A 26,891-nucleotide genomic window follows, 5' to 3' on the forward strand; every position below is an offset into this window, starting at 1 on the left:
TTGCTTATTAAGGCAGCGACGATCTAAATTTGTTGATTGTGTGAGATATTGCTCTGAATTGAGTGAATTTAAGATGAAACTTCTCGGTAGTAAGCGATATCTGCTTTAATTTCTAAGTCTGTGGTGATAAACTATAGGAAATTATTTTCAGAAGCTGGCAGAATTAAGCAAAATATTTCTAAACGGTTATAAAGCAACAAAATGTTACAAGCCGTGTTTTCGGAGATTGACACAATTATCCAAAAGATTTCCAAAAAATTATAAAGCAATGAAAAAATATTTGTAGAAGTTGATAGTATGAAACAAAATGTTACCAAAAACTAATGGAATTATGCACAATATTTCCATATCCTGAAAGAATTAAGCAAAATACTTGCTGGAAGCTAGAAAAATTAACCAAATTCTTGTAGACGCTGGCAAATTAAGCAAAATACTTCCAGAAGCTGGCAGAATGAAATAAAATGTTACCAAAAACAAGTAGAATTAAGCAAAATATTTCCTAAACCTGACAGGATTGCAATGGTGTACGTAATATACAGGGTGTTTTATAACATATGGAGCAGACTAAAAGGGTAGGTACTTGGGGTCAAACTGAAGAGATTTTCTTAATAATGTTTTGTTAAAAACTTAATAGTTACATAGATATCGCATGTTAAGTTTTTAAATAAGTTATCGTCCATTTTTGAGAACCGAATATCAGTCAGTAAAGAACAATTAAAATACTTGTTAAATGACATGTCCGCTGCTAGGTAACCAAATCAACTGGATTGGCAGCAATAAAAACATGGTATCAGCGGTTCTGAACAAACAAACACCAGTTTTTGAGCGATTTAACAAATTTTTAAATAGCCGTAACTGCCATATTACAAAAATTTTAATATTGGGTCTAATTATGCATTGTTTAAGTAACCCCAAAATATTCGCAGTTAGTAACGGCCGAGTATATCGTAAGAAATACTCGGCCTTTAATTCAACTTTAACGTTCTATATCTTTATGGTTATTACGTTGTAGTCAGAACATTATTACGAAAATATCTTCAGTTTGGATCCTAGTACCTACCCTTTTAATCTGTTCCGTATGTTATAAATCACCCTGTATATATATATACAGGGAAATCCGCAAGTTTATGCGTATAAGTTGAGAATCACTCTGTACGGTATTAATTGTAACACTTCGGCTGCAAATGACCTCGGCCTAATAAAATGATTTTGCACTCCTAAACCGAAGTTACTTGCGGCCGAGGCATAATATTATGTGCTGTTATCAAATGCCTCGGCTAGTGTAAATGGTAGGATGTCATTTTATTAATTAATGGTTTCAATTAGTCCTTAAATTTATTTTATAATTTGTTGAACTTTAATTTTGTAAACTTAATAATTAATGATATGACCTTCAATTTCGTTTTGTGATCTCTATAAGAAGAAATAGTCTCTGAAGATGGCCAAAGGCCGAAAGTAGTTAGATTTATATTATGTTTTTTTTTTTGCACAATAAACGGTTTATTTATTTATAAAAATTAGTTTAAAAGTACAGATTCAAACTTTGAATTATTTACCTACTTCTAAATTAACAACTGGTAGAATGGATTTCAATAATCTTTTTAATAATTTAAAAACTGAGTAGGAATCTGATAAAAACCGTAAAATAAAATTATTTTGGTTTGCAGGATTCCGTTGTTGTTTGTAGACGAACATTCAAAATTTATACAAAGTTTTTTATTTTGCATCTACTCTGCAAGTTCAATTAACTCGTCCTTCGAAAGTGGCTGGCGATCAGCATCCAACAAATTCACGACATCATCTTCTTCCAAGTCCTCAAATATTGTATTCTTCGCCAATATTGTCTACTTTGAATGTTGTTACTACTTTTTGAACCATTGGTTGAATCAACATAGTTGTATTTTTAGGCAGGTATTCAATTTTCACATCTTCAGACGGTATAATATACTATTTAGAATTAACATCACGTAAGTTGTACGTTTATTTCGATTTTTTAGAACATTTGTTTTAATATCAATAGAAAGAAAATGAATTAAAATTTTTTTCCAAGAGATCATCTTCAGGTGGTAGATGGATGATGTCAATTGAAGCAGGTCGACCAGCTGACGAATGGTATTCTGCGCATTTCATTTCATTTCACCATTCGATATCGCTCGGTCCTCGTCTTTCTCTTTGAACTCCATTCGAAACAGTATCCGACTTTAATATTCGGCGGCGCACTTCGCCGTAGAACACAGTCTACATCAGGCAGCAGGAGAACAGCAAAACCTGCAGCCTTGCCTCAGTCGACTTCCGTCTGTTGATCGAAGAGATCCGTACAAACTCTTCGTCGGTTCGTTCCAGTTCAACGACACTCTTTTAAAACCGACAACGGCCACGTGTTTTAACAAATTCATTTTAAATTTTAATTAATCAAGATGGTGTGATTAATCTTTTTGATGGAGATTAGTTTTTATTTTTTGAAGAAGTCGACTGGATATTTATAAAGGTTGTATTCGATTTTGATTATATCTTTATTTTTATTGATTTATAATAAAAGAAATATTGAGTTAACCAGATCATATGAGTTTCTCTTTAAAAATAACAAAAATGCACCGCGTGCTGCTGCTGCAGGATACGAGATAAAGCTAACAACTTGGAAAGTTTTTGCTAAGTTTGATAAACTTTCCGGGGAGAAGTTGTTCGGGTTAAAAGAGATAAAACTGAGCGCTTTAAAAATGTTATTGTCTTCACTAGATTATTCGAGTCTTTAAGAATTTTTTTTTCTAACAAGTTAAGAGAATTAATTTCATTTTTAAACCTTGTGTATAATATGTTTTCAACAAATTATGTTATAATAATATTTTGATTATGACCATAATCCTTGAATTTTATATATAACTTTTTTGTTATAGTTTCAATATTTTCATTTCCATCAAAATCAATAAACTGTGGTGAGAATTCCAGGGTAGCAAACAAAGTCAAAGAACTAAATAACCCGGAGAATCATAAAATATCCATAATAGCTTCGACTCAGATTCAGTTTCCGGGGTTTCCCATACATACCAATCAGGTAGGGGGATTTAATCCTCAAAAATAAATTCTTTTCATCTATACATATAAAAAAGATATTTTTTCCGTTCTTTCCATTAAACTTTAAACTATCATCTAAATATACTTTTTTTGGTTCAATAAAGAACGGGACGAGGATTCCAAGAATTTTTATAGGATTTTATAGGAGGGGAAGTTTCCCTTAACGATAGATAAATTCGCTAACACAAAATACTGCGAGACAGATCTCGTCTCGTGTCTCTGATTATCGTGATGCTTCTATCCTGATTAATCGAACTCGACGTGAAAATTCTCTTAAGAAAATTGGATGCAGCTTTTTAGAACAATGTAAAAGATAAAATCGGTTTCACGACAACTGATTTTACTGCACCTTTTACGATTGCTTATCCATTTTATGAGATCGAATTTTTATTGTTTGCAGAGATAATACTTTTTTAAGTTTTACTTCAAATTAATTTCGTTCTTTTAATATGGATGTTTTCAAATAATCAAGATAATATTTTGAGAAAAGGATTTATTTTAATTAAAATGCTTATAATCCTTTTTATAGCTGGTGAATTTAAAAAAGATTGTTAAACGTAAAAATTGAAAAATGCAACGTCACATAATGTTCTTCTTTAGTTCTTTGTGCCTTAGTCTTATTGATTTTATTTGTGTTTGAGCGTATAGGCCTTATTAGTTGCTTATATTGTGCCGAGAATTTCTTGGATGTCGTATTTTAGTTATTATTCTTATGCATTTCCTTTCTGCTTTATCAATGATATCTTTGGTCTTATTACTCGCGTTAATCGTTAATATGTGTCCATGTCTAATACAGGTCTTATAGATCTTCATTGCCATGTTGGTGTGTATCCCTTTGTTTTTATAAGTTAGTGCTCGGAAATATTTTGCCCTTCTGATTGCTTCGTCTCTTTTGATTTTGTAAGACTTGGATAGTTTTAGGGCATTATCCAAAATAATGCCCAGGTTGTCAGAATACAATGTTGGAGATTTTTCGCAAATGCGGTGGTTGGGGACCATGACTTGGAATTTTCCCAAATTGGGAGTAAGTCTCCATTTATGTAACCACTTCAATACTCTATTATATAGCATTTGTAAATTTGATGTGGCTTTGTCCAATGTATTGCTATGTGAGATGAGCGTCGTGTCGTCTGCATATTGCAAGATGTAGAGGTTGAAATGGTTAGGATCTTCTACGTAGATGTCATAGCATAAGGTGTGAAAAGGAATGAGAATGTGTCATCAATTCTTACTTGAAGCGTTCTATTTTTCAAAAATTCGTCTATTAAAGTAATTATGTTTCTTTTGATGCCCATTTTTTCCATTTTGAATAACAATAAATGAATGTCCAAGAACAAAGTAATAGTTTTCTTATTTAATTTGTGGTTCAGTTGGATGTTGTTTACAAGCAAAACTAACGGATGTATAGTAGAGTTGTTTAGTTTGAATCCAAATTGGTAAACCGGGATTGAATTATTTGCGTATTTAAGGATTCGTTGGTTTACTATGCTTTCTAGGATTTTGCCTATGACCGGAAGGAGTGTGATTGGTTTATAGTTTTTGGGTAGATGATGGTCTGAATCGGGTTTGGGGATAGCAATTTAATTATTTGTCTCGATTTTAAACAATAATTCATAGACTTACGTATGAATTTGTCTGTGTTGGAATTGAGGTTCCTTAGTAGGTGTTTTGTTACTAGGGCTTTTCCTTGGGATGAATTTTTTCCTTTATTGATGTGGTCCATGTTTCGTCTTCTTCAATATCGGTAATTGCTTCCGACTCAGTTGTATTTTTAATGAAATTTTTGTACCAACCCTCCAGGATATTCTTGTTGTTGACGTCAAACAAAATATTTTCTTTTGGGCTAAACGCGATGTTAAAGTGTTTTGCTAATACATCGCATTTTTTGGGGTTGTTTCGTGTTCTTTATCTTCTCATATTAACGGTGAAATTAACCTAGATTTGCGATACTTGGTAACTTTCTTATTTTTCTGCCAAAAGGATCGTCTTATTTTGACGATTTTTTAAAAAAGATTATTTATCGTAAAAATTGAAAAATGTAATGTCACGTTTAATAATGTTTATCTCAAATACTAATTGATATTTTCAAAAGCGGTCTTTTTCATTAAAAAGCTGATACTTTTTTGTATATTTCCTGAAAATTTCACTACGATATCTTTAAAAATCGATTTTTTACGATTTTTTAAAAAGTAATTAACCTCAACGTGTTCAACAAACATGACAGATTTTAAAAATTGTTATCTCAAAAACTAAATCTTATTTTAAGAAACGGTCTTTTTCATTGAAAAGCTTATACTCCGTTTTATAGTTGGTGATAATTTCATAATGATTTATTAAAAAATGTATTTTTGACGATTTTTTGAAAAAGATTATTAAACGTAAAAATTGAAATAATGTAACGTCGCCTTTAACAATTTCTATCTCAAATACTAACTTATATTTTCAAAAGCGGTCTTTTTCATTAAAAAGCTGATACTTTTTTGTATATTTCCTGAAAATTTCATAACGATATCTTTAAAAATCGATTTTTTAAAAAGTAATTAAGAAGTATCTTAACCTCAACATGTTCAAAAAACATGACAGATTTTAAAAATTGTTATCTCAAAAACTAAATCTTATTTTAACAAGCGGTCTTTTTCATTAAAAAGCTTATAATCCTTTTTATAAATGGTGATAATTTCATAATGATTTATTAAAAAATGTATTTTTGACGATTTTTTGAAAAAAATTGTTAAAAGTAAAAATTGATAAATGTAACGTCACCTTTAACAATTTTTATCTCAAATACTAATTGATATTTTCAAAAACGGCCTTTTTCGTTAATAACCTGATACATTTTTATATATTTCCTGAAAATTTCATAACGATATCTTTAAAAATCGATTTTTTATGATTTTTTAAAAAGTGATCGAAAAATATCTTAACCTCAATATGTTCAAAAAACATGACAGATTTTAAAAATTATTATCTCAAAAACTAAATCTTATTTTAAGAAACGGTCTTTTTCATTGAAAAGCTCATAATCCGTTTTATAATTGGTGATAATTTCATAATAATTTATTAAAAAATGTATTTTTGACGATTTTTTGAAAAAAAATGTTAAAAGTAAAAATTAAAAAATGTATCGTCACCTTTAACAATTTTTATCTCAAATACTAATTGATATTTTCAAAAGCGGTCTTTTTCATTAAAAAGCTGATACACTTTTGTATATTTCCTGAAAATTTCATAACGATATCTTTAAAAAACGATTTTATACGATTTTTTTAAAAAATGATCAAAAAATATATTAACCTCACATGTTCAAAAAACATGACAAATTTTAAAAATTGTTATCTCAAAAACTAAATCTTATTTTAAGAAACGATCTTTTTCATTGAAAAGCTTATAATCTTGTTTATAATTGGTGATAATTTCATAATAATTTATTAAAAGATGTATTTTTGACGATTTTTTGAAAAATATTGTTAAAAGTAAAAATTGATAAATGTAACGTCACCTTTAACAATTTTTATGTCAAATACTAATTGATATTTTCAAAAGCGGTCTTTTTCATTAAAAAGCTGATACATTTTTGTATATTTCCTGAAAATTTCATAACGATATCTTTAAAAATCGATTTTTTACGATTTTTTAAAAAGTAATCGAGAAGTATCTTAACCTCAACATGTTCAAAAAATATGACAGATTTTAAAAATTGTTATCTCAAAAACTAAATCTTATTTTAAGAAACCGTCTTTTTTACTGAAAAGCTTATAATCTGTTTTATAATTGGTGATAATTTCATAACGATTTATTAAAAAATGTATTTTTGACGATTTTTTGAAAAAGATTATTAAACGTAAAAATTGAAATCTTTAACAATTTTTATCTCAAATACTAATTCATATTTTAAAAAGCTGATACTTTTTTGTATATTTCCTGAAAATTTCATAACGATATTTTTAAAAATCAATTTTTTATGATTTTTTAAAAAGCGATCGAAAAATATCTTAACCTCACATGTTCAAAAAATATGACAGATTTTAAAAATTGTTATCTCAAAAGCTAAATGTTATTTTAAGAACCGGTCTTTTTTATTGAAAAGCTTATAATCCTTTTTATAAATGGTGATAATTTCATAATAATTTATTAAAAAATGTATTTTTGACGATTTTTAGAAAAAAATTGTTAAAAGTAAAAATTGATAAATGTAACGTCACCTTTAACAATTTTTATCTCAAATGCTAATTGATTTTTTCAAAAGCGGTCTTTTTCATTAAAAAGCTGATACTTTTTTGCATATTTCCTGAAAATTTCATAACGATATCTTTAAAAATCGATTTTTTACGATTTTTTAAATTACCCAGGTCCCGAATCTAGGATGGTTCTTTAGCACTCTATCCTTGATATGGATTGATCTTCTCCTTCCACGATCTAAGTCTGTAAGTTGTTTTCTAATCAGTATTCTTAGATAACCAAAAGAGAAATTATTAACATTTTAGTCTGGAGTTAAAAGTAGACAATCTATAAAGAAGGTGCAGAATCTATATAAAAATCTTAAGAAGCAAGATTTGCAATGAATGGATTTTTGAATAAATTTTTAAACCTCGCTTTAGATAATTTTTGCGATAAGAAAAATTGATAATCTCTCATAATCCATTTAATCCACAAAAGATTCTAAAACCTTCACGCCCGAAATTTGCTCCCCCTAAAACCCTTTTAATCTACAATAACCCCCCTCAAAGTCGCGGCATCATTTATCATCCCATTTTATCCAAGAAAAAAAGGGCCGAATGCGCTAAACGGTATCCACACGACAATCCCTTCACGTTTTCTCCCCTAATTTTTTTTTCGACGAAGTTCATTGAAAATAATCTCCCCTTTTATATCCCTTAAACGTCGTTGTTTTATAGTAACAAAAATTATTTTTTAACAATTTAAATTTTTAACCTGTAACAATGTTTAAGCCAAAACTAAAAAAAAAATAAGGACTTGAGTTATTTACGCTTGAGATAAAGTGCATTTTACGAGCGGCGACCGTAATTTTTATCATCTCGTCGCAGCTCGGCGTCAAAATAACTTTCCCCACGGCACGTAAAATCGGGGGGCACATTCTATTTCGTTCCGGACGAGGAGGATCTCGTAAAAATTCGATATTAACTTTTTCGGACGTCTGGAACTAAAAGTAAAAGAAAAAGCGTCGTCAATCAATATCGAGAAAAAGAAACTTTAGATTTATGTATTGGTCGAAAATGAAATGAAAACTTAATGAATAAAGTAAATGATGTATGCAACAAATTTCGTAATGTGAAAACTGTACGAGAGATACGCGGATGAAAAGATTGCAAGAGATCGTATCTTTGGGCCCCCGAGAAAGCTAAAAATAGCCCAAGTTATTTTCGTGACATCCAAAGAGAGCAAAAAAATAACTTGAAACGCGAACGAGGATGCAAGCAGAAATTTTGCAAAAGAATTAATCTTAATCTCGAGATTCTTAATAAAATAAAATTTGATGTATGATTTGTTTGGTAATAAATCTTGAAAAAGATAAAAGAGTTGGTGCAGCAAAAATGTTTCTTATCTAGTTTTATCCCTGCATGATCGAAACTCGGACGTTGGTAGGGAAAAGTTCTTGAAAACGATCACCTCCCTCGGTTTATAGGAAAACGTTTCCTACATCACCAGCAAAGAGACAAGAACCGGATACCTGCTGCTCTTCTAGTTTTCAGTAAGATGAGAGATCACACAAACAAAGTTCGTATTTCTCTTCTCTGCAGGATTGCTTGTTTGCGAGTTTCCGAGATGTCTCGCTTAAATAGGAGACTCGGATAGGGACAAACAATGTTTGGGGAATTACTCTACACACAAGTACTGTGGAGAATAAATAGTTCGTTTTTACTTTTCAAGATAATATTATTTTTCAGTTATTTGCTTCTAAATCGATTTTTTACGCACTCAATAAAACGTCATTCTCCGAAAATGATATATTCCCCATATACAGGGTGTATCAGGTATGAGTAAAAAAATTGAGGGGTTATAGGTCTCCTTCTGAATAAAAAATCTTATAACACAATGTCCTATTCTTTGTCCTTCTCAAGATATGATAAAGTTAAGAGTTCACAAGTTTGAGTACTACTGGTTAATGAATTATACTAAGCAGGCTTTGCTTTGCAATTTGTAATTTGTTTCTAGTTTTGTAATTTTGTTGTTTTAATATTAAATATCTCAAAAATGACTTTTATGTGTCAAATTAAAGCTATATTACATAACTAAAGCCTGCTTAATATAATTCTTTATACAGCAGTACTTAAACTTTCAAACTCTTAACTTTATCGTATCATATCTTAAGAATGGGACATTGTGTTATAAGAATTTTCTATTCAGAAAGAGGAGACCTATAACCCCTCAATTTTTTTTTACTCATATCTGATACACCCTGTATATACACACTTCCCAACTTCATGCTCGAAATGATTCGCAACAAAAGACGAACATATAGAGAATATAAACGTACAAATGATAAAGAATTAAAAAGCAAATTAAACAGTTTGAACAGAAGAACACAAAATTTAATTAAAAAGTATCAATTAGATCAATGGCTGAAAGTATGTAAAGAAATCGAAACAGACCACGGAAAAACATATTGGGAAAAAATCAAAAAGTGACAAAATACAAGAAAACCGGCGGCATTCCAACATTATATCATAACAACACAGAATATAGTACAGATCAACAAAAATGCGACATACTTGTCCAACACTTCGAAAATTCCTGCACTCCCAATCGAAATAGAGTGACTACGATAATGAACATCAATCATCTCATTTTTATAAACGAGTGGTACATAAGATTTCTGAACATATCCAAATACAACCATGATCAAATACCCGAGAAGAATATGATGAACATCTAGCCAAAGGAAAAAATTCATGCCCCGGATCTGATCTTATCTATCTAGCTTAGAAGTACACAATACAATCTGCAATATATATAACTTCTGCATACAAAAATTTATATTTCCACCTATATGGAAGAAGGACACAATTATTACAATCCCCAAACCTGGTGCTAACTGTCGGATTACTTTATTACCTGTGATCGGTAAAATGTTTGAAAACATTATCAAATCTAGAATTATTAATCTCACAAATAATAAAATCCCTATACACTAATTCGGCTTCAGACCTAAACAATCCACAATCCACTCTTTAATTGTTCACAAAAAAACTGGGACCTTGTTCTTGGATATAAACAAGGCATTCGATACAGTTTGGCACCAGATTTAAAATGGGGCAGATAGAAATTCCTATACCATATTTAAAAATTATAGACGAGTATCTCCGCAACAAGACGTTGAACATTAAATTTTCCTTCTCTACCGTCCAAGGAGTTCCGCAAGGATCACCGACCTTATACAATATCTATAGCTACGATATTTACCAACTAGACACTAATACAATAAACCCAAAGAGTTACATACTCCAATACGCAGACGACATGTGCCAAAAACATCCAAGTTACCCTTGAACATCTGTAGGAGTTGTACAACAAGACGTCAGCATGGTTTAAAAACTGAAGAGTTTCCCCCAATCTGGATAAATTCCAGCTACTGATTCCGCACTCCAGAATACCCGAGCATCTGCTACACATCACGTCATAACTCAAAAATTATTGCTTAAATAAAAAAATCAGTTAGACTGCTTTATTAAACATGTAATACCCTACAAATTTTTCCTTTGCACATTTTTCCTAAAATCAATAATAGCGGAGTCATAGGTATCTAACGATATAGCAAAAAAAACGGTTTTTTCGAGATATCTAGTTAGCCATGCATTTCATCCAAAAAACAAAAAGCTCATTAAATTGAGTTCATGAAACTGCAATTCTTTCCCTATTTAATCGTCTCTCTATCTCCGAAAGTTTTCGAGATCTCCATACCAAACATGGAAAAAAACCCACCCTGTATATGTTAAGTCATATACGTTAATAACATAGAATTGTCCACAGTAAGCGGAAAGACCCGATACCGGGTCGATAGCTTTAATAAAAATATTATTATATACAGGGTGGTTCAGTTTTTAATCGGGAAATTTTACTAAAACGTAGTACTTGCCAAAATAACACAAGTTTTTTATAGTATAAACATAGAAATTTACATTTTATCTTTTCTTCAACTTCCCTAGCGCCCTCTAAGGGGATGAAATTCACTACCACTTTGATTTTTTTATAACAACTTTTTAACGCCATGGAATATTAACATAAAACGTACGGGTTGTAAAGCTTATTCGTTATTGGTAATTTTTTGTCTCTTTAGTTTTTTCCTTAAAGATAATAGTTTTAGCGTAAAAAAATAAAATATAATATTTTTTTCTTTACAGCTGGCTATGGAAGTTGTGCACTTACTAGGATCTAGTACGTAATTACGTTGTTTTAAACAATATTAAAAATTGATATTCTTGCTTAATAACAGTCAAAAATTATTAATAATTATGAGGATTCACCGTAAATAAAACTTACAAGTTCTCAGAGCCAACTTTTAGAATAAGTGTAACTAAACATGGCGGCACATAGCGGTACATGGCACGATATTTTATTTTTTTACACGGAAACTATTAACTTTAAGGAAAATACTAAAGAGACAAAAAGGTAATACTAAAGAATAAGCTTTATAACCCATATTTTTTTATGTTAATATTCCATAGTGTTAAAAAGTTCTTATAAAAAAATCAAGGGGGTGATGAATTTCATCCCTTTAGAGAGCGCTAGGGAAGTTTAAGATATGCTTGAAAATAAGGTCTTAACCAGTAGTAAATACGTGCAAAGTTTCAAATTCAATGGTTTAGTTACAGAGGAAATATAAAACAAAATGTAAATTTTTGGCTCAACTTTGATCGCTCATAGCACGAAAACAAAAGAGTTACGACCCTATGCTTATATAAAAAACTTGTGTTATTTTGGCAAGTACTACATCCTAGTAAAGTTTCCCGATTAAAAACTGAACCACCCTGTATATGTAATGTCACCTTTAACAATGCTTATCTTAAATACTAATTGATATTTTCAAAAGCGATCTTTTTCATTAAAAAGCTGACACTTTTTTGTATATTTCCTGAAAATTTCATAACGATATCTTTAAAAATCGATTTTTTACGATTTTTTAAAAAGTAATTGAGAAGTATCTTAATCTCAACACGTTCAAAAAACATGACAGATTTTAAAAATTGTTATCTCAAAAACTAAATCATATTTTAAGAAACGGTCTTTTTCATTGAAAAGCTGACAATCCGTTTTATAATTGGCGATAAGTTCATAATGATTTATTAAAAATTGTATTTTTGACGATTTTTTGAAAAAGAATATTAAACGTAAAAATTGAAAAATGGTACGTCACCTTTAACAATTTTTTTATCTCAACTACTAATTGATATTTTCAAACGCGGTCTTTTTCATTAAAAAGCTGAAACTTTTTTGTATATTTCCTGAAAATTTTATAACGATATCTTGAAAAATCGATTTTTTACGGTTTTTTAAAAAGTGATCGAGAAATATCTTAACCTCAACTTGTTCCAAAAACATGTCAGATTTTAAAAATTTTTATCTCAAAAACTAAATCTTATTTTAAGAAGCGGTCTTTTTCATCAAAAAGCTTATAATCCTTTTTATAATTGGTGATAATTTCATAATGATTTATTAAAAAATGTATTTTTGACGATTTTTTGAAAAAGATTGTTAAACGTAAAAATTGAAAAATGTAACGTCACCTTTAACAATTTTTATCTCAACTACTAATTGATATTTTCAAAGCGGTCTTTTTCATTAAAAAGCTGATACTTTTTTGTATATTTCCTGAAAATTTTATAACGATATCTTGAAAAATCGATTTTTTACGGTTTTTTAAAAAGTGATCGAGAAATATCTTAACCTCAACATGTTCCAAAAACATGTCAGATTTTAAAAATTGTTATCTCAAAAACTAAATCTTATTTTAAGAAGCGGTCTTTTTCATCAAAAAGCTTATAATCCTTTTTATAATTGGTGATAATTTCATAATGATTTATTAAAAAATGTATTTTTGACGATTTTTTGAAAAAGATTGTTAAACGTAAAAATTGAAAAATGTAACATCGTCTTTAAACATATTTATCTCAAATACTAATTAATATTTTCAAACGCGGTCTTTTTCATTAAAAAGCTGATACTTTTTTATATATTTCCTGAAAATTCCATAACGATATCTTTAAAAATCGATTTTTAACGATTTTTTAAAAAGTGATCGAAAAGTATCTTAACCTCAACATATTTCAAAAACATGTCAGATTTTAAAAATTGTTAACTCAAAAACTAAATCTTATTTTAAAAAGAGGTATTTTTCATTAAAAAGCTTATAATCCTTTTTATAATTGGTGATAATTTCATAATGATTTATTGAAAAATGTATTTTTGACGATTTCTTGAAAAAGATTGTTAAACGTAAAAATTGAAAAATGTGCTATCGTCTTTAAACATATTTATCTCAAATACTAATTGATATTTTCAAACGCGGTTTTTTTCATTAAAAAGTTACTATGTTTTTGTATATTTCCTGAAAATTTCATAACGATAACTTTAAAAATCGATTTTTTATGATTTTTTAAAAAGTAATCGAGAAGTATCTTAACCTCAACATGTTTCAAAAACATGTCCGATTTTAAAAATTGTTATCTCAAAAACTAAATCTTATTTTAAGAAGAGGTATTTTTCATTAAAAAGCTTATAATCCTTTCCATAATTGGTGATAGTTTCATAATGATTAATTAAAAAATGTATTTATGACGATTTTTTGAAAAAGATTGTTAAACGTGAAAATTGAAAAATGTAACATCGTCTTTAAACATATTTATCTCAAATACTAATTAATATTTTCAAACGCGGTCTTTTTCATTAAAAAGGTGATACTCTTTTTGTATATTTCCTGAAAATTTCATAACGATATCTTTAAAAATCGATTTTTTAAAAAGTAATCGAGAAGTATCTTAACCTCAACATGTTCCAAAAATATGTCAGATTTTAAAAATTGTTATCTCAAAAACTAAATGTTATTATAAGAAGAGGTATTTTTCATTAAAAAGCTTATAATCCTTTTTTATAATTGGTGATAATTTCATAACGATTTATTAAAAACTTTATTTATGACGATTTTTTGAAAAATATTGTTAAAAGTAAAAAAAATTTTATCTCAAATACTAATTGATATTTTCAAAAGCGGTCTTTTTCATTAAAAAGTTAATACTTTTTTGTATATTTCCTGAAAATTTCATAACATTATACATAAGTACTGTGGAGAATAAATAGTTCGTTTTTAGTTTTCAAGATAATATTTTTCAGTTGGTAAAGATTTATTTGATTCTAAATCCAACATATTTGCAATTCACGTCAATTATTTCTGATAGATGTGTGGGATACTCTAGTTCTGTCTCTATAAAGAGTATAAAGGATGCAATCGACTCTTATTGTACAAGTTTATAATAAAAAAAGGAAATAACTAAAAGTAGTAATGTTTTAATATACATAAGAGAGGTTTGACCTCAATCAATAAATACGGTATCTTGGCGGGTTTGCGGTAACAGCTACATCAAGATAATAATTCAGGATTATCACAGCAGTAGTAAGTTGTCGCCGATGTACACACAGTTGTAACCGTTGTAATTATTTATAGGGAATACGCCAAAACAGGGTTGTAAATACGTCAAAGTAATGCCGATTTATTGATACGTAAATGGGTGGGTGGTCAAAAAAAAACTTATATGTTCTGGTTTAACTCATAAAATATTCATTTTACTAATCATAAAGATTTCTTAGAAAATGTAAATGAATGAAATGAAGTTACTGGAATGGCTAATTTCGAAGAACTGTCATCTGAAGACAGACCTAGAAGAAGTACGTTTTCTCGTTCACACTCTTTACCGCAATTATCACAACATGATTCCGGATTAGGAAGTTATTATGGGGTTGGTTTTTTGGGATTCGTAACAATTTTGTATTGGTAATTTTTTCAATTAGGGTTCTGGAGGTGATGTTATTCAAGTTAGTAGAGCGGAACGTTTAGTCGCCGATTTACGACAAATCCTCACGCTCAAACAACATTATTATCCGGAAGGGGGATGGGGATGGGTCGTTCTTATCGTTGGCGTTCTCGTTCATATTTTAAGTCAAGGTTTTCTTGCTTCTTACGGGTTATTTTCAACGGAAACTAATAGACATTTCCACGTTCCTTCAAATCAACTTACAGGTATCAATAATCCATTATACAGTTTATAAATTTTGTTTTAAACATTTTTCTTTCAAATTTACGCTTTTTGTTTCAGGATGGTTGGGTGCTGTTTCGACCGGTGTCGCTTTATTAATATCACCAGTTACGATTGCTTTTTGCAGAAGAAAATCAACGAGAGTTACAGCTGTAATGGGAGGATTAATTACTGCTTTGGGATGTCTTTTTACATCTTTTGCTACACAATTTCATCAATTATTTTTTAGGTAAATAATAATCTTTTTTTTATGTGTAAAAGTACTATACAATATTATATCTATACATATAGTAGCGTCTCGGCCGCGAGTGACCTTGACTTAATTAATCAAAAGGCGGAATCAGCTTTATCACGTTAATTTGTAGAGTTTTTTGCTTACGGCCGAGACTCAGTGATTATATAGGCCGACAGGGAACTTAATTATTAATTATTAATTAATTATCAGAAAGAAAACTAACCTTCTTTTGCGTCGTATCCTCATAACTAAGAAGTTGTGATTCCATGTTTATGAACATTCTTTTACTTCATTCTTCCATAACTGGCGATCTTGTGCTTCTTGAAGTGCACCTTGAAGCGGAGTGTTTGTTATTTTGGTCTTAAACCGTCCACTTTTCCTTCAACTTATAATTTTTCTACATTATCTCCATCTCTTCTGATTATATGTCCTTTTCATTAAAAAGCTGATACTTTTTTGTACATCTCCTGAAAATTTCATAACGATATCGTTAAAAATCGATTTATTACGATTTTTTTAAAAGTAATTGAGAAGTATCTTAACCTCAACACGTTCAAAAAACATGACAGATTTTAAAAATTGTTATCTCAAAAACTAAATCTTATTTTAAGAAACGATCTTTTTCATTGAAAAGCTTATAATCTGTTTTATAATTGGTGATAATTTCATAATGATTTATTAAAAAATGTATTTTTGACGATTTTTTGAAAAAGATTGTTAAACGTAAAAATTGAAATAATGTAACGTCACCTTTAACAATATTTATTGCAAATACTAATTGATATTTTCAATAGCGATCTTTTTCATTAAAAAGCTGACACTTTTTTGTATATTTCCTGAAAATTTCATAACGATATCTTTAAAAATCGATTTATTACGATTTTTTTAAAAGTAATTGAGAAGTATCTTAACCTCAACACGTTCAAAAAACATGACAGATTTTAAAAATTGTTATCTCAAAAACTAAATCTTATTTTAAGAAATGGCTTTTTTCATTGAAAAGCTTATAATCAGTTTTATAATTGGTGATAATTTCATAATGATTTATTAAAAAATGTATTTTTGACGATTTTTTGAAAAAGATTATTAAACGTAAAAATTGAAATAATGTAACGTCACCTTTAACAATATTTATCGCAAATACTAAGTGATATTTTCAAAAGCGGTCTTTTTCATCAAAAAGCTGATACTTTTTTGTATATTTCCTGAAAATTTCATTACGATATCTTTAAATACCGGTTTTTTATGATTTTTTAAAAAGTGATCGAAAAATATCTTAACCTCAACATGTTCAAAAAACATGACAGATTTTAAAAATTGTTATCTCAAAAACTAAATCTTATTTTAAGAAATGGCTTTTTTCATTGAAAAGCTTATAATCAGTTTTATAATTGGTGATAATTTCATAATGATTTATTAAAAAATGTATTTTTGACGATTTTTTGAAAAAGATTATTAAACATAAAAATTGAAATAATGTAACGTCACCTTTAACAATTTTTATCTCAAATACTAAGTGATATTTTCAAACGCGGTCTTTTTCATCCAAAAGCTGACACTTTTTTGTATATTTCCTGAAAATTTCATAACGAAATCTTTAAAAATCGATTTTTTAAAAAGTAATCGAGAAGTATCTTAACCTCAACACGTTCAAAAAACATGACAAATTTTAAAAATTGTTATCTCAAAAACTAAATCTTATTTTAAGAAACGGTCTTTTTCATTGAAAAGCTGATAATCCGTTTTATAATTGGTGATAATTTCATAACGATTTATTAAAAAATGTATTTTTGACGATTTTTTGAAAAAGATTATTAAACATAAAAATTGAAATAATGTAACGTCACCTTTAACAATTTTTATCTCAAATACTAAGTGATATTTTCAAACGCGGTCTTTTTCATCCAAAAGCTGACACTTTTTTGTATATTTCCTGAAAATTTCATAACGAAATCTTTAAAAATCGATTTTTTAAAAAGTAATCGAGAAGTATCTTAACCTCAACACGTTCAAAAAACATGACAAATTTTAAAAATTGTTATCTCAAAAACTAAATCTTATTTTAAGAAACGGTCTTTTTCATTGAAAAGCTGATAATCCGTTTTATAATTGGTGATAATTTCATAACGATTTATTAAAAAATGTATTTTTGACGATTTTTTGAAAAAGATTGTTAAACGTAAAAATTGAAATAATGTAACGTCACCTTTAACAATTTTTATCTCAAATACTAATTGATATTTTCAAAAGCGATCTTTTTTATTAAAAAGCTGATACTTTTTTGTACATTTCCTGAAAATTTCATAACGATATCTTTAAAAATCGATTTTTTACGATTTTTTAAAAAGTAATCGAGAAGTATCTTCATCTCAACACGTTCAAAAAACATGACAAATTTTAAAAATTGTTATCTCAAAAACTAAATCTTATTTTAAGAAACGGTCTTTTTCATTGAAAAGCTGATAATCCGTTTTATAATTGGTGATAATTTCATAACGATTTATTAAAAAATGTATTTTTGACGATTTTTTGAAAAAGATTATTAAACGTAAAAATTGAAATAATGTAACGTCACCTTTAACAATTTTTATCTCAAATACTAATTGATATTTTCAAAAGGGGTCTTTTTCATTAAAAAGCTGTCACTTTTTTGTATATTTCTTGAAGATTTCATAACGATATCTTTAAAAATCGATTTTTTATGATTTTTTAAAAAGTGATCAAAAAATATCTTAACCTCACATGTTCAAAAAATATGACAGATTTTAAAAATTGTTATCTCAAAAACTAAATCTTATTTTAAGAAACGGTCTGTTTCATTGAAAAGCTTATAATTTGTTTTATAATTGGTGATAATTTCATAATGATTTATTAAAAAATGTATTTTTGACGATTTTTTTAAAAAGATTGTTAAACGTAAAAATTGAAATATGTAATGTCACCTTTAACAATTTTTATCTCAAATACTAAGTGATATTTTCAAACGCGGTCTTTTTCATCAAAAAGCTGACACTTTTTTGTATATTTCCTGAAAATTTCATAACGATATCTTTAAAAATCGATTTTTTACGATTTTTTAAAAAGTAATCGAAAAGTATCTTAATCTCAACAAGTTCAAAAAACATGACAGATTTTAAAAATTGTTATCTCAAAAACTAAATCTTATTTTAAGAAACTGTCTTTTTCATTGAAAAGCTGATAATCCGTTTTATAATTGGTGATAATTTCATAACGATTTATTAAAAAATGTATTTTTGACGATTTTTTGAAAAAGATTATTAAACGTAAAAATTTAAATAATGTAACGTCATCTTTAAAAATTTTTATCTCAAATACTAAGTGATATTTTCAAAAGCGGTGTTTTTCATCAAAAAGCTGATACTTTTTTGTATATTTCCTGAAAATTTCATAACGATATCTTTAAAAATCGATTTTTTACGATTTTTTAAAAAGTGATCGCAAAATATCTTAACCTCACATGTTCAAAAAACATTTTACGATTTTTAAGATATTTACAGATTTCGGTCCTTTTCATTGAAAAGCTTATAATCGCTTATAATAAGAAGCTTATAATTGGTGTTAATTTCATAATGAGAGAGAAGTAATCTTTATTGGCTACCGATCAGGAGCTTTGAAAGCCCTGATCTTTCCACCATACAGCATTATGTAATACATTTTGATTTATTTAAATAATTTTATGTTTCTTCTTCTGTGTTGTGTGTCAGAGTTTGCTATAGGGTCCAGTTGTTTCTGTCACTTTGTCAAGCAATCGTCTATTATGTGGTTTTTTGATGAATTTTTTACTGATTTCTGCATGTCTTAGGTTAATTGGTTGTATTTTTGTTCTTACGTATAGATTCTTTGATGTATTGGCTGTGAGAATTTGACTTTAGTCTAAAACCGGTTTGCATATAGCGTTATAGATCTTCGTAGCAGTTTTCGTTGAAATGCCTTCAGCGTTCTTGTATGTTAGAGCTCTGAAATATTTTGCTCGTTTGGCAGCTTCAACTCCTTTGGATTTGAAGTGTTTGAATAGTTTTATGTTGTTGTCTAAATCTATACCCAGATATTTAATAACGTTGAAGGTTAAAGGTTTTCGGTTGCTTTGTCTAGTGTGGTGTTGTGTGAGACCAATCAGTCTAGGATGTACAGTTTTGGGTCAAAGCTTTCGGGTTTTCTTCATAGATATCGTGGCAAAATATATTGTATAAAGTTGGAGACAGAGGAGATTCCTGTGGGACAATTGTTGGTATGATTTCTTGTGTAGCTTTGAGGATTCGTTGATTAATGATACTTTTGAATATTTTATCTATCACTGAACAAAATTAGAACTTAGCTCCGAAATAGACTATTTGACTGCCAAAACTAACCTTACCCAAGATTCTTTCTCAAATTGATTAATGTTTCAATAGAAAACTAACCTCACTCAACATTCCAAAATAAAACATAATTTCTATCAATTGAATTTAATCATAAAATAAATTTCACCAATCTTGTTTTATAATAGTTATGGAACGGTTGTTGGAATTGGAGTTGGAATAACAAGAGATTGTTCAACTTTAATGGTAGCTCAATACTTCAAGAGAAAACGAGAATTCGTCGAAATTTTTATCGTTTCAGGAAGCGGATTGGGAATAGCGATTATGTCGGCTATAATAAAAACGACAATAAGGTAAATTAATCAAATTCTTTCAACAACTTTTACACATATTTTATTGGAATTTTAGTGCTTTAGGTTGGAGATTAGGTCTTCAAGTAGTGACGGGCGCAGTTTCCATAACGTTCATCTTGGGAACATTCTACCGATCGGCATCTTTATACCACCCCCAACGAAGGGCGATACTACACATAAAAAATCAAAAGCGCAAAATTAAAGATAAAAATAAAATCGAAGATAAAATTCCATTCTTCGATTTTAGCACGTTAAAAAGCAAAACGGTCCGGATTTTATTGGTATCAACGGGAATTAGCGCTTTCGGTATAAACACGCCACTTTTTTATTTGGCTTATCAAGCGGAAGTTGAGGGACTCGGAGATTCGACGGTTTTCTTACAAATGTATTTAGGGATCGCTTGGACTGTTGGATGCGTTGTTTTTAGTACTTTAGTCCTTCACAATTCAACTGAATGTAGAATTGCGAGGCAATATCTTTGCCAAACTGCCGTTTTTATGTGCGGTTTATCAATTTTAGCTTTTACGGTTGTTAGTGGAAATTATCATGCTTATGTTATGTTTGCATGGATTTATGGTAAATTATTTATTCTCAATTGGATCGCGTTATGCATCATTTGACTAAGCGATAAATGAATAATGTTGAGAAAAACGGAATTTCCGTTTTCATCTCTCTAAAAATATAAGACTTCTCAGAATAGACAGGGTCAAAGTATTGAAAATTGTTTGGTGCCTGTCCATTTTTATCATAGAACACTGATGACAGCTATCACAAGCACAGAGGGCATACAGGATGGTTCAAGTCGTTGCATAAATTTAATCACTAAAATTAGAGATAAAATGATGACGATTCGTGTAAAAATTTCGGTTTCGGCCCTTGACCATCTTCAGAGACTCTACAAATAGATTAATATCTCTCATCTTATCCATTTTACAAAGTTTCTTAATATTTCTTTTTGTTTTGTTAAAAAAGTTCACATATCAAAGTCGAAATCAGAACGCTCTTTTTAACAAAACAAATATTAAGAAACTTCATTCATCAAGAATCATCATGTGGATTAAAAATCGTTGATTTTTTCTAATCAATGTGAAATGACCCAAAAAGCACGTTAAAAATAAAAAGAAAGTGCGGAAAAGCGACTAACACTAGATTAACTTCAGTTATAAAACTTCTATTATATGATAACTAACTTCAGGTTTAAAGTGCCAACCTCACTTTTGACATATTTGTAATCTTCATTAAAAATCCTTTAAAATGAGTACAAACACGACATATTTATCTTCAATATTAATGAAGTTATGGTCACCTTCCGGTTAAGAATGTCAACGTCAATTTTGACATATTTGTAATCGTTGTGAAAAATCCTTTAAAATGAGTCCAAACATGATACGTTTAACTCCAATATTACTCGAGATATAACCAACTTCCGGTTTGAAATGTCAACGTCATTTTGACATATTCTTAATTTTTATAAAATATCTTAATATTTGTCACAAAACCAAAAATATAATAAAAAAAAATCAAAAATTAAGGTTGGTATTAATATTTAAAGATTAAAGTACTATCTTCATTGTTGCTAACTTCATGAAAGAACACCATGAAGTTGTTCATTTGTCTATTATATGATAACTAACTTCAGGTTTAAAATGTCAACCTCAATTTTGACATATTTGTAATCTTCATTAAAAATCCTTTAAAATGAGTACAAATACGACATATTTATCTTCAATATTAATGAAGTTATGGTCAACTTCCGGTTAAGAATGTCAACGTTAATTTTGACATATTTGTAATCGTCGTGAAAAATCCTTTAATATGAGTCCAAACATGATACGTTTAATTCCAATATTACTCGAGATATAAGCAACTTCCGGTTTGAAATGTCAATGTCATTTTGACATATTCTTAATTTTTATAAAATATCTTAATATTTGTCACAAAACCAAAAATATAATAAAAAAAAATCAAAAATTAAGGTTGGTATTAATATCTAAAGATTAAGTTGCTATCTTCATTGTTGCTAACTTCAGGTTTAATGTTTTTTATTCTTACTTTTTTGTTTTTTGAGATAAGTGCGTCTTGTTTGGACTCATTTTAAAAGTTTTTTTAATAAAGAAAACATCATGAAAGAACACCATGAAGTTGTCCATTTGTCTATTATATGATAACTAACTTCAGGTTTAAAATGTCAACCTCAATTTTAACATATTTGTAATCTTGATTAAAAATCCTTTAAAATGAGTACAAATACGACATATTTATCTTCAATATTAATGAAGTTATGGTCAACTTCCGGTTAAGAATGTCAACGTCAATTTTGACATATTTGTGATCGTCGTGAAAAATCCTTTAAAATGAGTCCAAACAGGATACGTTTAATTCCAATATTACTCGAGATATAAGCAACTTCCGGTTTGAAATGTCAATGTCATTTTGACATATTCTTAATTTTTATAAAATGTCGTAATATTTGTCACAAAAACAAAAACATAATAAAAAAAATAAAAAATTAAGGTTGGTACTAATATTTAAAAATTAAATTGCTATCTTCATTGTTGCTAACTTCAGGTTTAATGTTTTTTATTCTAACTTTTTTGTTTTTTGAGATAAGTATGTCTTGTTTGGACTCATTTTAAAGGTTTTTTTAATAAAGAATACATCATGAAGGAACACCATGAAGTCGTCCATTTGTCTATTATACGATAACTAACTTCAGGTTTAAAATGTCAACCTCAATTTTGACATATTTGTAATCGTCATTAAAAATCCTTTAAAATGAGTACAAACACGACATATTTATCTTCAATATTAATGAAGTTATGATCAACTTCCGGTTAAGAATGTCAACGTTAATTTTGACATATTTGTAATCGTCGTGAAAAATCCTTTAATATGAGTCCAAACATGATACGTTTAATTCCAATATTACTCGAGATATAAGTAACTTCCGGTTTGAAATGTCAATGTCATTTTGACATATTCTTAATTTTTATAAAATGTCGTAATATTTGTCACAAAAACAAAAACATAATAAAAAAAAATAAAAAATTAAGGTTGGTATTAATATTTAAAGATTAAGTTGCTACCTTCATTATTGCTAACTTCGGGTTTAATGTTTTTTATTCTAACTTTTTTGTTTTTTGAGATAAATGCATCATGTTTGGACTCATTTTAAAGGTTTTTTTAAAAGAATACATCATGAAAGAACACCATGAAGTCGTCCATTTGTCTATTATACGATAACTAACTTCAGGTTTAAAATGCCAACCTCAATTTTGACATATTTGTAATCTTCATTAAAAATCCTTTAAAACGAGTACAAACACGACATATTTATCTTCAATATTAATGAAGTTATGATCAACTTCCGGTTAAGAATGTCAACGTCAATTTTGACATATTTGTAATCGTCGCGAAAAATTCTTTAAAATGAATGCAAACATGATACCTTTAATTCCAATATTACTCGAGATATAAGCAACTTCCGGTTTGAAATGTCAATGTCATTTTGACATATTCTTAATTTTTATAAAATGTCTTAATATTTGGCACAAAAACAAAAACATAATAAAAAAATAAAAAATTAAGGTTGGTATTAATATTTAAAAATTAAATTGCAATCTTCATTGTTGCTAACTTCAGGTTTAATGTTTTTTATTCTAACTTTTTTGTTTTTTGAGATAAATGCATCATGTTTGGACTCATTTTAAAGGTTTTTTAATGAAGATGATAAATATGCCAAAATTGACGTTGACGTTTCAAACCGGAAGTGATTGTATCTCCATTAATATTAAAGCTAAATATGTCGAGTTTGGACTCATTTTAAAGGATTTTTTATGAAGTTGACAAATATCAAAATTAAAAGCTTAAAGTTCGAACTTTTTAGTTGTTGCGTCAAGTTGGATTCACTTTAAAGGTTATTTTATGAAGATAAATAATAATAAAATTAAAATTTACAACTGAAAGTTTTTTTTTTACGACTAAAGCCGAATGTTTCTAGTTCTCGTTCTAGCTTTAAGAAACGAATTTAGAATTTCTCTAAAAACGATAAAATGTCGCTTAGTCAAGTGATTTTATAACGCGGTCCAATTAATTTGTTTTAACGCATATTTTTTTTAGGAATTTTTTGCGGGGGTTATCACTACTCATTAAAAATGTATACTTATGAAAGAGTGAGAGCAAGAAATTTTGCGAGAACTTGGGGATTCGTTCAATGTTCTCAAGCAATTCCTATCGTTATCGGAGTTCCATTTTCAGGTAAGAAATTATAATTAAAATGAGATAAGTTTTTATGATTCTTCGCATCTTAAAGTTTTCCCCACTTGATATCCGGTCCAAGAAGGGATTCTTAGAGATTTATAGGTTCCGTTTCGAGCACCAATAACTGAATTGATTTGTTCAGGAAAATAACAAAAAGTTTTAATTTTATTGTTTCTTTTAAGGTTATATGAATGAACGTTGTGGAGATCGAGCTGGTTATTATTTTAGTTCAACATGCGTCTTAGTAGGAAGTTTAACATTGTTCCTAATTGATTTACACCGTCGTAACATAACCCGTCACAAACATACTCGCGAAAACGGAACGAAACATCTTTGCGTATCCGAAAATTGTCCTCAACGTAGAAAATTATCTTTTACTCAAGACGGTGATAACGAACCAGGGGTTACAGCCGGAGCAGCAGCTGCAGCTTTAGTTTTAGGAACTGATTTAATGCCGAACCATCAACCGGGTGGTTTGATAGAAAATATAATTTGCTCGAACGATAAACCGGAACTAACATGTATTTCAGAAGAAGGAATTGCGGATATGGATTTACCCGATAACTTACTTGACGATTTAGATTACATCGGAGATTGTATCACTTCATGTAACAAAGTTGAGAATTATTTGATGTTGAGCGAATTTGAAAATAATTTAATTGCGGAAATGCCTGTGATACTTGATAGAAAAGGTAGAAGATGGTCTTTGGCGAGGCCGAAAAACGGTGGGAGTCAATCCGAAGAAAACGGAGTTGTTGAAGAAGAAAATGGATTGGGGGCGAAAAATAATAAATGGAAGGTTTTCCCGAACCGGGTTATAACAGTTATTGATGAATCATCCGTTTGAGCACAAAAATCTTTTTGTTTTGCAACGAATAACTGCCATTTTAAGACTACCTCATGTAATCCGCAAAAAAATAATAACAATAATGGACTGAGTTGGATTTTAAGACTGTTTTTTTTTTAATGGAGGCATTTAAATGTGAGTTCAAGGATGAAGAAGTCTTTTAAGGGTTGAAATCGGTTCATTCGTCAAACGCCGCCCAACTATATTGTAAATAAATAATAATTTAATTTAAGAACTATTTAAAAATGAAGAAATAAAAAAAATGAGTACAATAAATTATTGTTAAATGTTTTTTGAATGTGTAGTGTATCTGTTTATATATCTTAGTAATTTATATGCAAGACTTGAACAATAATAATTAAGAAAAATTATATTTGTTTCTTTCTTAACCCATCAAAAATTTGTATGGTGAATTTACAGGACTTAGCCCCAGCGAGCTCTTGCTTGGAAAAAGGTAAGCCACACATCTCTCAAAACTTCTAGCTCTAGTGTTAGTAGATTTAGCTGCATGTCTCTCAAGGTGGCTAAACCCGAATGATTCTAGTTCTAGGTCTTGTATTAATAATAATAATAATACTTACTAAATCAGTTTTTGACACTTAGGAAATTGTAATAATTGCTAATAACACTGCTATTTTCATCATGTCGACAAATTTGAAAAAGTATTCGGTATTTTGATGGTTTTTTCGTTTCATTTAAACTTATTTTTTTAATAAAACTCGGTAATATTAGAAAGAAGTTAATCGGTGGTTTGAAATGTCAAATATGACTTAACGTGGGTGATTATATTAACACTAGATGGCGCGATCGTAAAAAGGGATCTTTTTTATTTAAGTTTAGTTATTTAAAACTTTTATTTGAAAATTTAATGGGTTAATTAACGATTTTCAATTAATTGCTTACCATTTTCTTCGTTTAATAAATCAAATCGATTTTCTTAAATCTCCAACAATTTTCAATTCCCTTAAAAAAGTTAGGTTATGTTTTCGATCACGCTCATTAAGTAATTTAAAGGGAAAAAATAACTTACTGGAATTTATACGCACTTTAAATTAACATTTTGGGAGTCTAAAAACGTATTTTGATGGTTTTTTCGATTCATTTAAACTTATTTTTTTAATAAAACTCGATAATATTGGGAAGAAGTGAATCGCTGGTTTTAAAATGTCAAATATGATTTAACGTGGGTGATTAACACTAGATGGCGCGATCGTAAAAAGGGATCTTTTTTATTTAAGTTTAGTTATTTAAAATTTTTAAATAAAAATTTTAAATTACCGGGTTAATTAAGGATTTTAAATTAATTGCTTACCATTTTCTTCATTTAATAAATCAAATCGATTTTCTTAAATCTCCAACAATTTTCAATTCCCTTAAAAAAGTTAGGTTATGTTTTCGATCACGCTCATTAAGTAATTTAAAGGGAAAAAATAACTTACTGGAATCTATACGCACTTTAAATTAACATTTTGGGAGTTTAAAAACGTATTTTGATGGTTTTTTCGATTCATTTAAACTTATTTTTTTAAGAAAACTCGA

General features: G+C 28.7%; 2 protein-coding genes across 4 annotated transcripts in view; one reads left to right on the plus strand and one right to left on the minus strand.

The window, feature by feature from the left end:
* Positions 1-25,723, plus strand: part of LOC111420709 (monocarboxylate transporter 12-like) — a 107,196-nt gene extending 81,473 nt beyond the window's left edge. For 2 of the 3 annotated variants that reach the window (XM_071195570.1, XM_071195572.1), the window contains exons 3-7: positions 15,399-15,567; positions 20,081-20,245; positions 20,301-20,821; positions 24,365-24,502; positions 24,688-25,723. In XM_071195570.1, the coding sequence (XP_071051671.1) occupies positions 15,399-15,567; positions 20,081-20,245; positions 20,301-20,821; positions 24,365-24,502; positions 24,688-25,352 (1,658 nt within the window). In that variant the 3' untranslated portion in view covers positions 25,353-25,723. Of the gene's footprint in view, positions 1-2,238; positions 2,489-14,892; positions 15,042-15,093; positions 15,323-15,398; positions 15,568-20,080; positions 20,246-20,300; positions 20,822-24,364; positions 24,503-24,687 lie in introns of those variants that run through there. The other variant, XM_071195571.1, reaches the window with a different exon arrangement.
* LOC111419927 (ras-related protein rac-2-like) overlaps positions 1-26,503 on the minus strand; it is a 79,189-nt gene extending 52,686 nt beyond the window's left edge. Inside the window, exons 1-3 of the mRNA XM_071195573.1 lie at positions 26,383-26,503; positions 26,256-26,315; positions 15,797-16,040 (exon numbers count right to left, since the gene is read on the minus strand). The gene's annotated coding sequence lies outside the window, so the exon portion shown is untranslated. The remainder of the gene's footprint in view (positions 1-15,796; positions 16,041-26,255; positions 26,316-26,382) is intronic.
* Positions 26,504-26,891: the final 388 nt, after the last annotated feature.

This window comes from Onthophagus taurus, chromosome 3 (assembly GCF_036711975.1).
Source record: "Onthophagus taurus isolate NC chromosome 3, IU_Otau_3.0, whole genome shotgun sequence".
Taxonomy (NCBI): Eukaryota; Metazoa; Arthropoda; class Insecta; order Coleoptera; family Scarabaeidae; genus Onthophagus; species Onthophagus taurus.